This window comes from Musca vetustissima, unplaced genomic scaffold (assembly GCF_032173495.1).
Source record: "Musca vetustissima isolate MV318-11 ecotype Yass unplaced genomic scaffold, APGP_CSIRO_Mvet_v1 utg115466, whole genome shotgun sequence".
In the NCBI taxonomy this organism is placed as follows: Eukaryota; Metazoa; Arthropoda; class Insecta; order Diptera; family Muscidae; genus Musca; species Musca vetustissima.
In genome coordinates this window covers 49,492-67,620 of record NW_026887627.1, presented here as the reverse complement: position 1 = coordinate 67,620, position 18,129 = coordinate 49,492, and the positions used below count along the sequence as shown (strand labels likewise).

The 18,129-nt window shown below is 32.3% G+C and overlaps 1 protein-coding gene across 1 annotated transcript in view; it reads left to right on the top strand.

The window, feature by feature from the left end:
* Nucleotides 1–9,482: 9,482 nt before the first annotated feature.
* Nucleotides 9,483–18,129, top strand: part of LOC133335247 (sialin) — a 40,962-nt gene continuing 32,315 nt past the window's right edge. Inside the window, exon 1 of the mRNA XM_061543539.1 lies at nt 9,483–9,548. Within this exon, the coding sequence (XP_061399523.1) occupies nt 9,509–9,548 (40 nt within the window). The 5' untranslated portion in view covers nt 9,483–9,508. The remainder of the gene's footprint in view (nt 9,549–18,129) is intronic.

Genomic DNA, 18,129 nt, shown 5'->3' with positions numbered 1-18,129 from the left:
GTCCGTCCGTCTGTCCATTATAATTTGTAAACACGATACAGGCCACAGTTATGGACCAATCTTCACGAAATTTTGCATGTAGGATGGGTTCTGGCCAATGAAGACCCCTATTGTTTTTGGAAAAGATCGGTTAATGTTTAGGTGATGAAATGGACCAAAAACTTTATTTTTGTCGGTTTTTCTGGTCGCTCCAGAGGCCGCAATTATGACCCAAACACCTCGAATGGAGAAGGGGATCGGGCCAAGGAATAAGCATGCCTGTTTTGATAAAAATCGGCCATTCTCAGAATATAGTACGACAAAAAATTAGATTTTCATGGAAGTTGTGTAGGGTATCGTATGGTCGGCCCCGTCCGACTATACTGCTCCGCTCACTGGTTTTAATTTATTATAGCTTCAGAAAAAAAACAAATTTAATGAAGATTTGTCAACAACTAAAATATAAATATTTTTGTCTGTAATTTATATAAAATATATGCTTGACTTGTGGATCTATTTTTACATACCGCTACACACACACAAACGTCTACATGACAAAAGCAAAAACACTTTGCAAGAAAAACTAACGAAATAGTTTGGTGTTTTTTTTTTTGTCACCCCACGAAAATTTTAATTTCTAATAATAGATTTTCATATTGCATACATATATATTTTTTATTTCAAACTAAAGATACATTTCTTCGCTTGGAAAATAATTATTATAAAAAATATTTTTAAAAAATTCACTCCTTTGTAAAGTCCCCTTAAAAATATTTTTAAAAAATCCAACCAAAAAATATTTTAAAAACTTCACCCAAAAAATATTTTTAAAAAATCCACCCAAAAAATATTTTTAAAAATCCACGCCTTTGTAAAGTGGTCAAAAAAATTTTTTTTTTTAAATTCCATGTCTTTGTAAAGTACCAAAAAAATGTTAAAAAAATCACGCCTTTGTAAAAAATTCACGCCTTTGTAAAGTGGTCTAAAAATTAATTTAAAAAAATCCACGCCTTAATAAAGTAGCATAAAAAATGTTTTTAAAAAATCCACGTCTTTTTCTTATAAAAATATTATTTCTAAATACATTAAAATTTGTAAATTTTAATTAAGGGGACCCCCCCATTCTCGGGGTCAATTTTTTTTGATTTAATTCGATTCTACACTAATTCAAGAATGTCTCTACAAAATTTCAAGTGAAAATCTCAAGAACTCTTGAAGATATATCCGATTTATTGTGTCAGCATCAAGTGACGGCTAAAGGGCTTCTCAAACTTTAAACGCGTTTTTCTCTTTTGCGAATGGCGGGCACGATAACTCAAAAACTAATAACCCAGTCGATTTGAAATTTTTACACGTTTCTCTGTGAGTGTATAGCTATCGTATGAACTAGGATAGAGCCAATCGGTGAAGATCTTCCTTATTTTTTAACTTGGTTTTTGGTCAAAATTCGGCGATTTTTCAAAAAATATTTTTTCAAAGGTCCGCCATTTTGTTAATTTTAGAGCGAAGTCAATAATCCTAGTTCATACGAGAGCCAGACATGTACTCTTTCTAACGCCGTTGGAATTTTCGGATTCCTATGTACCAGTGAGGAGTTATCATGCCCGCCATCAAAAATAAGGACTTTTCATTAATTACAAAAAAACAAAAACAAAGCAACAACAAAAATGTTTTGTAAATTATTTTTCTTCTTTTTTAAATCTTCAAATATATATGTGCAAAGTTACAAACCTTAACAAGCATTGGTATTGATTTACCAGCCCATTGAAAATCTTGAAAAATTAAAATCGGGAATGCGTGGGGTTCCCTTAAATCGGACTGTTAAAAAAATATTTTTATACCCTTCACCACCTGTAGTGCAGGGTATTGTATCTTTGTGCATATGTTTGTAACAGGCAAAAAGAAACGAGATAGACACGTGGTTGCTTTTGAGAATATGCATAGAATCACTTTCTAAGTCGATTTATGCATGTCCGTCCGTCCGTCTGTCTGTCCAGGTTTAATTGTAAACAAAGTACAGGTCGCATTTATGATCCGAATTGGATGAAATTTGGCAGAAGTCACTTATTTGGCCCAAGGACGAACCCTATTGAAATTGCAAAAAAATCGGTTTAGATTTAAATATAGCTCTCATATATATTTTCGTCGATTTTATGAAAATGGTGCACCGAAAACCCTATATATTTTTAGATTTGCACGAAATTTGGCATATCGCACTGAATTAAGTCTAGAATGATGTGTGCTAAGTTTTGTGAAAATCGGTTTAGATTTAGATATAGCTCCCATATATATTTTCAAAGTCCCTATATATCTTTCGATTTGGACGTAATTTGGCATAGCGTAATGAATTGAGTCTAGAACGATGTGTGCTAAGTTTCGTGAAAATCGGTTCAGATTTAGATATAGCTCCCATATATATTTTCGTCCGATTTTATTTTTATGGAGCACCAAGCCCCTATATTTCTTTCGATTTGCATGAAATTTTGCATAGTGTGCTGAATTGAGTTTGGAATGATGTGCACTAAGTTTCGTGAAAATCAGTTCAGATTTATATATAGCTCCCATACCTATTTTTGTCCGATTTTATGTAAATGGTGCACCAAAGTCCCTATATATCTTTACATTTTCACAAAATTTTGCATAGTGTGCTGAATTTAGTCTAGAATGATGTGTGCTAAGCTTCGTGAAAATCGGTTCAGATTTAGATAAAGCTCCCATACCTATTTTTGTCCGATTTTAAGTAAATGGTGTACCCAAGTCCCTATATATCTTTACATTTTCACAAAATTTAGCATATTGTGCAGAATTGATTCTAGATTGATGTGTTCTAAGTTTCGTAAAAATCGATTCAGATTTAGATAAAGTTCCCACATATATATTTTCGTCCGATTTTATGTAAATGGTGTACCCAAGTCCCTGTATATCTTTCGATTTAGACAAAATTTGGTATATCATACTAAATCGAATCTAGAATGATGTGTTCTAAGTTTCGTGAAAATCGATTCAGATTTAGATATAGCTCCCACATATATTTTCATCCGATTTTATGTAAATGGTGCACCAAAATCCTAATGTTTGTCCGATTGACACGAAATTTTGCATAACGTATCATGTTGTTACTAGAATGACGTTGTTGATTTAGTTTGGGTCTGATTTAGATTAAATTTTTGACAGTGCAGCATACCGAGTAGCGCGTATCAATTTTGCTTTAAATCGAGTTACATAACATTTTCCCATTATACACAAAGGACTCTAAATCTGCCCGAATGAAATAAAATTTAGCATAGGTTGCAGAGTGGCATATGTACGGATTGAAGTTAGTCGGGCCACTTATAGATAAAGATCACATATTTAAGTTCGTTCAATATTATGTCAATTTTCCATCGAAAATGCGACGTCTGTTAGGATACATATGTAGAATATACCCAATGTGGTGAAGGGTATCATATAGATGGTCCAGTCCGTTTTAACTACTTTCCTTTTTGGTTTTTGTTTATATTGTATAGGTCCTTGAAGATATTTTTTTTTTTAATCCATGCTAATAGATGGTGCTTTAGAATTTATTTTTTATACCCTCCACCATAGTATGGAGGGTATATTAATTTTGTCATTCCGTGTAACTCATCGAAATATTCATTTCTAGCCATGTCCGTCAGTCTGTTGTAATCACACTATCTTCTGAAGGAATTGAGATAGGATGCTGAAATTTTGTATAGGGTTGTCTTTCGTCTGCAGGCAGGTCAAGTTTGAAGATGGGATACATCGGTCCACGTTAAGAAGGCATAGCTCCCATACAACGGTACCCTCAATTTACTATATTATGGTTTTGGTACAAAGGGTTCTTATTGGGCACCAAATTTCTTCACTAAAAATTATAAATATAGGTCCTTTTTTCAGGTAGCCCCTATATAAAAGCACCCCCAATTTTCGGTATTTTGGTGTTCGTGAACGCTCTTTTCAACTGAATACGCTGAAATTTGGTACATTGGGTTCTTTTTGGGTACCAAATGTCTCCACTAAAAATTATATATATATATCGGTCCACCTTTTCTGGTAGCCCGCATATAATGGTACCCCCCAATTTACGGTATTTTCGGGGGGATTAAGCGCGTTTTAAACCGATTTCGCTAAAATTTGTTACAATGGGTTCTTATTGGGTACCAAATTTCTTCAATAAAAATTTTAAATATAGACCCATTTTTTCGGACAACCCTCAATTTGCTTTAACCGGTTTGTAGAATTATCGGTATAGGTTCAATTTTTGGTATGTTTCACTATATTTTCATTTCAAGTATCTGTCAGTATACCTAGGGTGGGAGGTATCCAAAGTTCGTTCCGGTCGAACTTAACGCCTTTTCACTTGTTTTTAACTCACAATGCCCTTGAAAAATTTTTTAATCCACGCCTATGATCGGTTCTTTTTTTGTAATCCAAGCTTATGATTAGCCGCGTTGAAAAATGCATTGAAGATATTTTTATTTTTTTAAATACATTATGTGCTAGTTAATTTTTTTTTGTGGTCCACATTTTATATATATAGACAATACTCAATGTTATCGCAGGTCATTGACTGTTTTATTTTTCCTAAAAATTTCCTCTCCTGATTTCACTTGTGCTATTTTCTAAAAATTTTTAATAGTTTTCTGCGGCAATAAATTTGATTGTTGATTTTTAAAGAACTGTGACAGAGAAAATATGTCGCCCGAATTTGATATAGAAAATCATAGGAATTTACCTCTATATATATACACATATATGTGTATCTAACATATATATTATCCCATATTTTGGCATTGACTATAACGCAAAAAATCACATGTTGTTATTATTTTATATATGTTTTGGGAAAAACAAAATCACTGTTTTAATATTCCAGCCTAGTAGTAACAAATAGTAACAAAGTCCAACGTAATTTGCCGTTTGATATATTTTTATTAAATGAAATGGAAAATCACTGTATCGGACCAAAGATATAGAAAAAAAAACAATATTTTTTTGGAAAAACTATTTTTTGAGAGGAAACATTTTCAAACGTGGATAATAAGGAATTTTACTAACAACAATAGTTGTTGACACGTTTTAGCGATGTTTTTGTCTAGTCATAGTTTTCCATTTTTCATTTTGACATTCAATGCCAATGGAAGAATGGCTATATAAGGTGAGGAGATTTTCTTGAATATATACAAAAAATATATATATGGACAAGTTTTTTAATACAGTTCTTTTTTGAAATTGCGTAGTTTTTTTTTTTTGGATTATAAAGAACAATCCCTTTCTCTTCCTAAACCCATTTAAAGTACTTATAAATGATTCATGCGCCAATGTTAACAGTTATTATAATTCAATGTTATTAGAATTCAACAACTGTGTCTCGCCTAAAAATTTATTACATACATATTTTTTTATATTCTTTTTGCGTATATTTTCACATTTCTCCAATCGCCGACATAATTTGTTGACAAAAATTTCTAATTTATTCGCATAAAAATTGTTATTCTTAATATTTTTGTCGGCTTTGTTTCACCTCCTATACATTTTCCGCTACATTTCATTACAAATTTTATTCAAAAAAAAAAAAAAAAAAAAAAAGAAAAAAAAAAATACAAATATTTGGTAGTTTTTTTGGCGTCGTCGTTAAATGTGCATATTTACATTTACATAAAAAGCAAATTATTTGTAAACATCAACAAAACAGTTTTCTTTTTAATTTGGTTGTATGTTTGTCTCTACATAATATATAGAATATATTATATATTTTTATAATTATTGACGGAAATATTATTATGTATTTATTAGATTCAATTGCTGGTAGGGGGAAATGACGCAAGCACAATTTGGGACTTTTGTAAAGTGAATCTGCACTATTAGCATTGGTGGTCTTTGAGAAAAAATATCAACTGTATTCGTCTTTAAAAAATCGTTTTCAAGGTCGTTCTTTTTAAAAACTATATTTTTTCGAGTGATCACGAATATACAAAATTAAGCCCTATAAAGGCGTGGATTTTTAAGAAACTATTTTTTTTTGCTGGACCACCATTAAGCGTTGATTTAATTTTTTCATTTAATTCGAATCTACACTAATTCAAGAATGTCCCTACAAAATTTCAAGTGAAAATCTCAAGAACTCTGGAAGATATAGCCGATTTATTTTGTCAGCATCAAGTAACGGCTGAAGGGCCTCTCAAACTTTAAACGCGTTTTCTCTAAACATTGGTTTTGCGAATGTCGGGCACGATAACTCGAAAACTAATAACCCAATCATTTTCAAATTTTTACACGTTCCTCTGTGAGTGAACTCTAGGATAAAGCCAATCGGTGAAGATCTTCCTTATTTTTTAACTTGGTTTTTGGTAAAAAAAATCGGCGATTTTCCAAAAATATTTTTTTCCCTTAATAAAATATTTCTGGATGTAAGAAAAAAATATTTGATGTTAAATTTTTAAATTTTTTTTTAATAATTTAAGACACTTCAAAAGTAAATACACGCTCTTATAGCAATGATGGTATTTAAAAATGCTGTAAAAATCCATTCTGGAAAATAGATATTTTATTAGATCAACGAAAGACCTTGAAAAATATTATTAGAAAATCGAAGCTTATTGCTGGTCCTAGTATAATAATTTTTTTATATTATAATATTTTTCTTAAATTAACGATCTATTGGTTTTTGAAAAATATAATTTTATAATAATCTTAAAAAATATGTGAATAAATTGGTAATATTTTTAAGACTGTCGTTAAAAAAATTATTTAACAAATCTAAATAAGAATGCTCCAATCGTAACGATGAGTCCATATCGTGTGGTCTGTATCGTGTTTACAAATTATAATGGACAGACGGACGGACGGACACACATGTCTAGATCAGAGAACTTCAACAAGCCACAGACAAACGTAAGCCACTTAGATGAGTACAAGTGTTTTGGGTGTCAAGCCTTTTGAGTGCAAGTATTTTTTTTATACTCGAGTATTTGTTCACACCCTAACAACAGCAATTGTTTGATTTTACGATCACCGCTAGAGCATGAGAGAGTAAAAGGTATACAAACTCACAAGTGGTCGTGTAAGATTTGTCAATCGGCAAATTATACTCAGTTCTTGTTGTGCAGGATCGTGGAATCTAGTATACACATTGAACATGTGTGGTTGTGCTATTGTTTGTGGTATTGTAAATGATTCTGTACAAGGTTAGGAAAAGATCATACCTATAGTTTAAGAAAAATAAAATGCATGGTTTAAAAGTTTTATAGTTTTAAAGTTTTATAGTTCAAAATTTTATTAATTTTATTTCACCAAACAAACTCACTAAAACACTGCTAAACACTGCTAAAACTCTTTTGATGAATCACATTAATTATTCAAAACTAAAGAAATCTTAAAATAACGGTAAAATGATTGTTCTCAAATCAGAACATTTTACTGTGAAAATTAAAAACATGCATAAAACACACTCAAGAGCATAAGCCACTTGTTACAAAAACAAGTTGTTGCTTCTTCTTCGTTCTGATCGTTGTGCTTTCGCTCTCGAAAAGCATAAGGCAAGCAACTGAGTAACAACAACAAGCAACAACACTTGATGTGCAGAGAGCAAGAGAGTAAAGCATAAGGCAAGCAACTGAGTAACAACAACAAGCAACATCACTTGATGTGCAGAGAGCAAGAGAGTAAGATAAGAAATTTAACCGAATGCGCAAAACGACTCGACAAAACATACCCGAGTGTCGATGAATCAGTGAATTTGTTGTACAAGTGGCAAAACATACTTATACTCATACACTTGTTGTTGTTCTCTGGTCTAGATGGACTCAGCTAATCGATATATGACGATCGGTATACTTAAAGGTGGGTCTAGGACCAATATTTCGTGGCGTTACAAGCTCTAGGGGCTGCACAAAGCTATAATATCCTTGTGTAGGGTATAAACATATTTGAAAAACCTATATAAGTCAAAATTTGTGTTCAATAACCTCTATAAGCCTGAATAAAAAAAATATATATTAAAGAGCGTGCATTAAGAACCTCCATAAGTCTTAATTAAAAGAAATTTTAACAGTCGTAGATTAAACTAAAAAATGTTTTTCAAGAACCTCTTTTTCCCAGGTTCTTTTTTTAGTAAATTATTTTTTTTTTTTCAAAACTCTAAAACCTTTAAAAATACCAAAGACCTTTAATGTATATATTCTTGATCAGAATAAAATTCAAATTTTCAAATTTTGTTAACTTTATCTAGCCTAGTTCAAGTCAAAAGATGGGACCCATTAGTCCCCTTTTTCTCTTACCTCCCCAATAAGTGGTCAAAAGTTTCAATATATATATATATATAAATCCAATATCAGGATAATAGAATGTCCGATTTCAACCAAACTTTGCACAACCTATTATCTTTACAAAGTCTAGTACCTCCCCCAATAAGGTCAACATTTTCAATATTTTTAAACCCAATTTCAGGCGAATGACATTTTCGATTTGAACCAAAGTTTGCACAACCTATTATCTATACCAAGCCTAGAACAATTTTGAAGATGGCACCCATTGGTCCACTTCTTCTGCTACCTCCCCCATAAGTGGTCACAATTTGAATATTTACAAATCCAATATTAGACGAATGGAATATCCGATTTAAAACAAACTTTGCACAACCTATTATCATTGCCATTGGTCCTCTCCTTCTGGTACCTCACCCACAGAAGGTCACAATTTTCAATATATATAAATCCAACATCAGGCGGCTAATGGAATGTCCGATTTGAACCAAACTTTGCTTCTTTACGAAGCCTAGATCAAGTCTGAAGTTGGGACCCGTCTGCCCTCTCCTCTGGTACCTCCCCCAAAAAGGATCAGTATGATTAAAGAAAACTCCTCACTGGAACATCGGAATCCAGAAATTCTAACGGTGTTAGAAAGAGTACATGTCTGTTCTAGGATTATTGAATTCGCTCAAAAATTAACAAAATGGCAGACCTTAAAAAAATTGTTTTGGAAATACGCCAATTTTTGACAGCAAACTAAGTTAAAAAAAAATAAGGAAGTTCTTCATCGATTGCCTTTATCCTAGTTCTTACGATAGCTATACACTCAGAGAAGCGTGTCAATATTTGGAACTGATCGGATTATTAGTTTTTGAGTTATCGTGCACGCCATTCGTACAAAACACTGTTTCGAGAAAAAACGCTTTTAAAGTTTTAGAATCACTCTTGCCGTCACTGCTGATGCTTACACAATAAATCGGCTATATCTTCAAGAGTTGTTGATATTTTTGTAGGGACATTCTTGAATTAGTTCAGATTCTAAATAAAAAATAAATAAAAAAAATAAATAAATGGGGGTCCCCTTAAAGGCGCATTTTTGAAATATTCTATAAATAGGATTTTATTTTTCGAAGTGTCTATTATTAAAAAATTGTTCCCATTCTCGATATATGAAGTTTTTATTGTTCTTAAATGTAAATTAATATCTAATTTTTGAATTCTTCATTATTATCTAATATAATTTGTTTTATTTATTTTTTTTTCAGAAAATCTCTTAAATTATGTCTAATACGGAGAAACAGGGTGTCACAAAAATAAGAAGTAAGTCCATTTTTATTAATTTTAATATTATTTCTTTTTTGAATTATTATTATTTACAAATATCCCTAAATTTTTTTGAGAATCCAAATTTTTTTTTTTTCTAATAAAAATGCAATGTTTTATTATATGACTGACTATTCAATTAACTCTTCAAATGGCTTCACATTCGAAGTTAATTCAAGACAAATAAATCAATTAATTCACAACATGTATATGTATGTATGAATGCTTATATGTCCCATGGTAGATGACAGCATTTTATTGCCCGATTTTAATTGTTTGCCCTCCAATTATGCGCGGTAGAAGAAAAAAGAAAATTTATTAAATTCTTTGGAGCCATTAATTCTTAAGAGGCTCCGAATATACACACATGTAAAACCTTATGCATATGTATGTATGCAAATAGTCCATGGTTGTTTCTATTATAACACTCTATTATTACTATTGTTGTTGTTGTATTCCTTTTCAATATTAATATCATGTCAATAAATATGCACCAGCAGCAGCTATATGGAATATAAAACAATTGTTGTGCGATCTTCCACATGTGCTGTGTTGTTGTTGTGACGAGCCTCTTTTTTTTTTGGTTTTGTGTCCAGTTGTTGTTTTTTTTTCATAGAGGCATATCGACATGCTACGAACGGGCTGTTAATATGCCCGTTGACACATTGAAATGAAAACCCATTGAAATATGGGTGTGTTTTTTTTGTATTTTTATTTTTTGATGTGATGCGCGTTGATCGTTCGATGGACTTGATAAAAACTGTATTCTGCTATGGCAACAGTTCGTTGTTTTTCCAGTTATGATGTAACGGTGATTCAAGCGGGTTCAGTGTCTGTTCGCCTGTCTGTCATTTGGTGGTCAATGATAACTGAAATTCGTTTCAAGAAAAAATAATAATAATAATACAAAAATTGCACAGTGGTTCCTTAGGTTTTAGATGGACAATTAGAATTGACATGGGGGAGAACGTCTAGAATATTTTCCAGAACAATGTCGGTTATAAATTCAATACAGCTGATGCCTGTTTTGAAAATGTGTGCCGCACATTTGTAGTTTGAAAATCACATCACTCAACTAACGAATTGACTCTGCAATTTAATTCTCGGTAATGAAAGTGAAACTATTTTTAATACGACCCCTAGGGTGTGTGTGTGTGTGTGAATATGCGTGTCTACATTTAAGTGAATTGCTTGCGACACAAAATTATTTTTATTTGCAACAATTGATTTGTTTTGCCACCCAAAACAATTGAAAGTAATTTTCAAATTAATGCAAAATTTTCGAGAATTCCTCTGTGATTCATTCTCTCTCGCTACGAGAATCGATGCTCGCAAGCTCAGCTTTGTGTGGAGATTTTTCTAGGCGGTATGTAAACATGAAGTAAAGTCATCATTGTGTCTGTGTGTGTATTGATTACAATTGAGGTTATAACTTCATTTATTGCTGACACTTAATCGAATACAAAACTCACTCAATGGCGTGATCATGACAATTGAAAATACGACCAAATAGTGTTGGGTCATATTTCTTAATTCACATTCAATTAACGATCAATTGGAGAATGTTCTCGAATATTATCAGCAGAAATATTGAAACAAAAGAAAAAATGTCCATCCGGAAAAAATTTATTTTTTTGAGATTTTTTTTTTCAATCAGTAATGTTTAGCGACGTAGTTATAGGGCGGACCCTGGTTGTTTTTCATTTTTGTTTATCCTTTGTAACCCCCAATGTCATCTCCTATAACAAAAACAAAAATGAATTGACATTTCAAACTTGCAAATTTTGTTTCTAGACATTTTGGCACATTCAGTTCCCATTCCTCCGAATGATAGATATATATGCATGTATACATAGCGTGACTTAACTATTACAAATGACCTCTAAAGCTAATCCTCCACAAACACACCCATCGAATAACTAATATTCCCCCGCAGCTCAATTGTCTGTCTAACAGTTAGCTGTCTTATCAAGGCCGCCGTATAATCGTTCAAGGAATTTTTACAACTGAAGAAATGTTGGGAGTGGTTGGAAATATTCTTTTTTTCAAAACTCTAAATGACAACAGACATCATAAACTAATGACGTCACATATTCGCCAAAATAAATAAACAAAAAATAAAAATAATGATAAAGATAAAGAAAATCGCGAAGGTGGGTGGAAAATTACGTCTAGCTCTAGATTTGATGGCAGGCGAATGATAAAAACGAGTATTTTTTTGGCAATCAATAGATTTTTTAAAGCAATTTTTTAAAGTTATTATATGCTTCGATTTTTTAGAGGACATATAAAAACCTATAAAAATTTCCAATATTTTTTTATATTTATTTATTTTTTTATATTTATTTATATTTTATACAAGGCGTGGATTTTTAAAAGAATATTTATGAGGTCCCTTTTGGATTTTTTGAAGAATATTTTTTTGAGGTCCTTTTGATGGCGTATATATTTTAAACAATATTGTTTCGGGGTCCCTTAGAAGGCGTAGAATTTTAAAGGAATATTTATGAGGTCCCTTTTGGATTTTTAAAGAATATTTTTCGAGGTCCTTTTGATGGCGTATATTTTTTAAAGAATATTGTTTCGGGGTCCCTTAGAAGGCGTAGAATTTTTGAAGAATATTTTTGAGGCTCCCCACAAGGCGTAGATTTTTTAAAGAATATTTTTGAGGCTCCCCACAAGGCGTAGATTTTTTAAAGAATATTTTTGAGGCTCCCCACAAGGCGTAGATTTTTTAAAGAATATTGTTTCGGGGTCCCTTATAAGGTGTAGATTTTTTATAGAATATTGTTTTGGGGTCTCTTAGAAGGCGTAGATTTTTCTAGGACCTATACAAGGTGTGCATTTTTTTTCTATACAAGGCGTGGATTTTTAAAAGAATATTTATAAGGCCCTTTACAAGTCGTGGATTTTTAAAGAATATTTTTCGAGGTCCCTTAGAAGGCGTAGAATTTTTAAAGAATATTTTTGTGGCCCCACACAAGGTGTAGATTTTTTAAAGAATGTTTTTGAGGTCCCTTAGATGGCGTAGAATTTTTAAGGAATATTTTTCTAGGACCTGTATTTAAATGTTTTAAAAAATGTTTTTTTTCAAGATTCTGTACAAGGCATTTATTTTTAAAGAATTGATATATACAAGATATACAAGACGTGAATTGTTTCCAAAATCCAATGCAAGCATATGGTTTTTTCATTGCAAATAACTTAACAGTCATATTGCTCATTTTCCCCTTTTAACACTCCAGAATAATAATGTAGTGTTCAAATGACTAATCGATGAAAACAATATTGAAAATGTTTTATTGTTGCTATCCTAGAATTGGTAATTTAACTAGAAGTACTTTTGTAACCACTTCTTCCCTGCCACGCAGAGCACGTGCTAAAATACGATAAGAAAAACGTATTACACTGTCTTGTTGCAAAAAAAAAAAAAAAAAAAAAAATACAATAAAAAATAAAAATAAATAAATAAACTATACAAATATTTATATTAGAAAACAATTGCATTGTGTGATTTATTTTAATAAACATGTTGGATATTCTAACAAATACCACAAGTGTTGTGAGTGTGTGTGTGTGTATTTCTTATAAAAATAAATAATTCAATTTATATATTATACAGAGAAACGTGATAATTCTTAGAAATGTTTTTTTCTTTGTCAGAGAGCAAAAAAATAGCTAAGAAAATAATGAAATTGTATATTAATTGGGACTATAAATAGTGAACAAAATTGTCACATACACCGAAACCAAAAATGTGTTAAAAGTTGTTTTTTACCTGGAAATATTGGTCGGACAATTTTCGATTTTACTCCCAAATAACCAGTATACTCGATTTTGATATTTTGCCGGCAATGAATCAGATTTTGTATTTTTCTTTCGAAGAGGATTATGCGCGGATTTTACGAAGATTTACCAAATGATAATTAAAAAATAAACAGCTTTTAAAAAATATATATAATACTTAAAATAAAAAATTACAACAAAAAAACAAAATTAATACAGTTCTTACAAAAAAAAAATGTTTATAGAAGTGGTAAAGTTGGACCGGATCGACAATATGATGCCATACACAACTACGACCGCACTTAATTTTTCAGTGGATCTAAATTCCGAACCTATGCAATAGCAACATATTAATGTCCTGTAAATGTTTTAGTATATATTGAATCTATCGTTTCCATATCGAGTTGACCGATCATCAGCCACATTTTTCTTTGATCAGATTCCCATGTAAAATTTAGTAGATTTCGGATACTAATTGTGGTCTATAGAGCGACTTGAAAAACAGTACCCTAAAAATTAGTCGATCTTTTCGGGGTTAAAAATGTTTCGTCCTTGATAACAATCGGAATTTTCATTTGACCTGTTAATTATTGGCTGATAATATGTTGCGATATTTATTTTCCAGATGGCTTTTTCGTTGCAATGAATAAATAAATATTCAAAACAGTCACGGTTATTTATGGGCCTACCCTTCTCCGTGTACAATTATTTGAAATTCGAGTTATAGTGGTGATAAAAATAAGGTTTTTCGGATATTTTTCGATCATTTCCATTGAGCGAAAACTTTTAATGGACTCATGTAACAGCTTACTTCTTACACACTAAGACTGAGCGCTCAGTTTCTGTGGATCGATATTCTGCGATATTTTTACTCACTTTACCGATTGGATATCAAGAGCTCATTTGACCCGCTAAATATTGATCTTTATTATCTTGACAGCCATTCGAATTAGTTGGTCAGATCGCCTTCCCCATGGAAAATTTGTGATGTTCGGCTTATAATTGTGCCGTCTAGAGCGACGAGAAACCGACAAAAATAAAGTTTCGGTCTATTTCATCCCCGAAGTATCACCTGATCATTATCGACCATAACAGACATTTGCTTATTTCATAGTCAGATGTTTATCCTTTACCTATCTCTGATGTTTATCGTGCTGTTCGGGTCGTAATTGTGGTCTATAGAGCGACCAGAAAAACAGATAAAAATCACCTAAATCACCATATGACGATCGGTATAATAAAAGGTGGACCTAGGACCATATTTCGCGATGTTACAAACTCTTGGGGCCGCCAAAATATCCTTACAACATAGTTGTATACGGTGTCACAAATATAAAACATGTACATTAATTATATTTTCTTATTATTATTTTTATTTATCGCAACCTATCAGATCATTATACCCATCAACACACTGTGGTACAGCGTGTTATGTCTTTGTGCATATGTTTGTAACAGGCAAAAGGGAACGAGATATACCCATGATTCCTTTTGAGAATAATTCGGAGTCGATTTATGCATGTCCGTTCGTCTGCCCATGTTAAATTGTAAACAAAATGCAGGTCGCATTTATTATCCGAACGAGATAAAATTTGACACAGATCATTTATTTGCCCCGAGGACGAACCCCATTGAAATTTCGGTTCTGATTTAGATATAGCTCCCATATATTTTTTCGTCCGATTTTTAGTAATTTTTAGGAATTTTTAGCAATTTCGGGGGCTACCAGAAATGACCCAAACTTGTAATTTTTAGTGGAGACATTTGGTGACCAATAAGAACCTATTGTACCAAATTTAAGCGTATTCACTGGAATAGCGTGCTCAAGAACCCCTAAATATCAAAAATTGGTGGGTACTTTATATGGGTATGCCTAAACGAGGGCCGACATCTCCGCGCATCTTCGAACTTGACCTGTCTGCAGACAAAAAAACAATTCTATGCAAAATTTCAGCGATCTATCTCAATTCGTTTAGTAGCAGCTAGAGTGATTACAACAGGCAGACGGACATGCTTAACACTAGAACGCCGAAGGCGGTCATTTTGACCGCTTTCCAATTTCAAATTTGGTGACTTCTTATACCTCATAGAATTACGTTTATTATAAAAAATTCACCAAATTTAAAAAAAAGTGTCATTAAATGCACAGTTGCTTTTGTACTTGAAATTGGAAAGCGACATAGAATTTTACGCTCATCAAGAATATATGTACATTATAGGGTCGACAATGATTATTTCGTTGATTTATAAACAAACTTAATATATCCTCCATACTATGGTGGGGGGTATAGTAAGGTCCCTATAAAAATGTTCAATTATAGTGCTATAATCATTAAAGTTTATCACACCTAATAAACCCAGATTGCAATGCAACTGGTGTTACATTTTAAATCTCTAAACTTAATCTAAATTGAATGCCATAATTCGATAATTACTGTAATTATTAAGAAGAGGAAAATATAGTTTTAACACAATCATTATATTATTTGGTTTTATATCAAATTAATTCTCAATTTATATTATAAAGATAAAATATTTTAAAGGCTGTGAGTTTCTATTTGTTTTGTTTTCATTTCATTTCATTTCTTTTTTTATACCCTTCACCACACTGTGGTACAGGGTATTATGTCTTTGTGCATATGTTTGTAACAGACAAAAATAATCGAGATAGACCCATAGTTCCTTTTGAGAATATGCATAGAATCACTTTCTGAATCGATTTATGCATGTCCGTCCGTCCGTCTGTCCATGTTAAATTGTAAACAAAGTACAGGTCGCATTTATGATCCGATTTGGATGAAATTTGGCACAGCTCATTTGTTTGGCCCAAGGACGAACCCTATTGAAATTGGGAAAAATCGGTTCAGATTTAGATATAGCTCCCATATATATTTTTGCCCGATTTACGGACTTTAGACCCTGAAAATCTTTCGATTTGCACGAAATTTGGCATAGCGTACTGAATTGAGCCACGAAAGATGTGTGCCAAGTTTCGTGAAAATCGGTTCAGTATTATATATAGCTCCCATATATAGTTTCGCCCGATTTACGGACTTTAGACCCTGAAAATCTTTCGATTTGCACGAAATTTGGCATAGCGTACTGAATTGAGCCACGAAAGATGTGTGCCAAGTTTCGTGAAAATCGGTTCAGTATTATATATAGCTCCCATATATAGTTTCGCCCGATTTACGGACTTTAGACCCTGAAAATCTTTCGATTTGCACGAAATTTGGCATAGCGTACTGAATTGAGCCACGAAAGATGTGTGCCAAGTTTCGTGAAAATCGGTTCAGATTTAGATATAGCTCCCATATATAGTTTCGGCCGATTTTTGGTAAATGGCGTACCAAAGTCTCTATATATCTTTCGATTTGCACGAAATTTGGCATAGCGCACTGAATTAAGTCTAGAATGATGTGTGCAAAGTTTCGTGAAAATCGGTTCAGATTTAGATATAGCTCCCGTATATATCTTCCTCCGATTTAAGGTAAATGGTGTATCAAAGTCCTTATATATCTTTCGATTTGCATGAAATTTTGGCATAACGTACTGAATTGAGGCTAGAATGATGTCTGCCCAGTTTCGCGAAAATCGGTCCAGATTTAGATATAGCTCCCATATATAGTTTCGTCCGATTTCATGTTAATGGTGCCCCAAAGTCCCTATATATCTTTCGATTTGCATGAAATTTGGCATAACGTACTGAATTGAGCCTAGAATGATGTCTGCCCAGTTTCGAGAAAATCGGCCCAGATTCAGATATAGTTTCGTCCGATTTCATGTAAATGGTGCACCAAAGTCCCTATATATCCTTCGATATATTTGGATAGAGCTTCCATATATATTTTCGCCCGATTTTAAGTAAATTGGACATCAAACTCTTCATGCTAGTCAGGTTGACATCAAATTTTGCACAACGTACAAAATTGGGCATAGAATTACGTAGTTGCGTTTTCTAGATGTACAGACATAGCCCAACAGATAACCTATTTATATTTGATTGAAGTCGATTTATATAACTTATGGATATATAGGTAGATTCACATTTAGATAAATATCACATATTTTATTTCACCCAATTTCATGTTAATAGTCCTGTTTAATATATCCATAGTGGTGAAGGGTATCATATAGTCGGCCCCGTCCGACTTTACTACTTTCCTTACTGGTTTTTTTTTGTAAAAAGTGCATAGTTATTCAGTGGACACCGAAATGCATAACCTGTTAAATAATTTATACCAAACTCTACTACCCAACTAATTAGTGTAAATAAAAAACATGTTTTGCTGATGGGATTTTCTTTTACAAAAATAAAAAAATAAATAATTAATAAGCAATATTAAAAATGCAAAAACAACCGCATAATAATGCCAAAGTAAACTTGATAACACAAAAAACATTGCCGCAAGTATTTGCACACCGACATTCCCATATTCATATATACATATGTATATACATATAAATGCAGAGTAAAACGTCGGAGAAAAAAGTTGGGGGCTCGTCCCAACCGCACAACACAACGCACGTTATTAAACATTGTTTGTTTCATCTAGCCGTTTCCAATACCAGTGTAACATATATTTACATGCATATAAATATACGTATGTGTGTGCGTGCACAACAAGTGAGGCTGTGGGAAATTTTGAAGTTGAGGCAATAGCTGATAATGTTACAGTTGTTGTTATTTTTTATTTCTTTTTCTTTGTTTCAATATTTATTCCAATGGATCTGTGCACATATATTTTTGTAAGCTCTCCGTCATTCCCTTAAAGTGCATACTTAAGCTGGT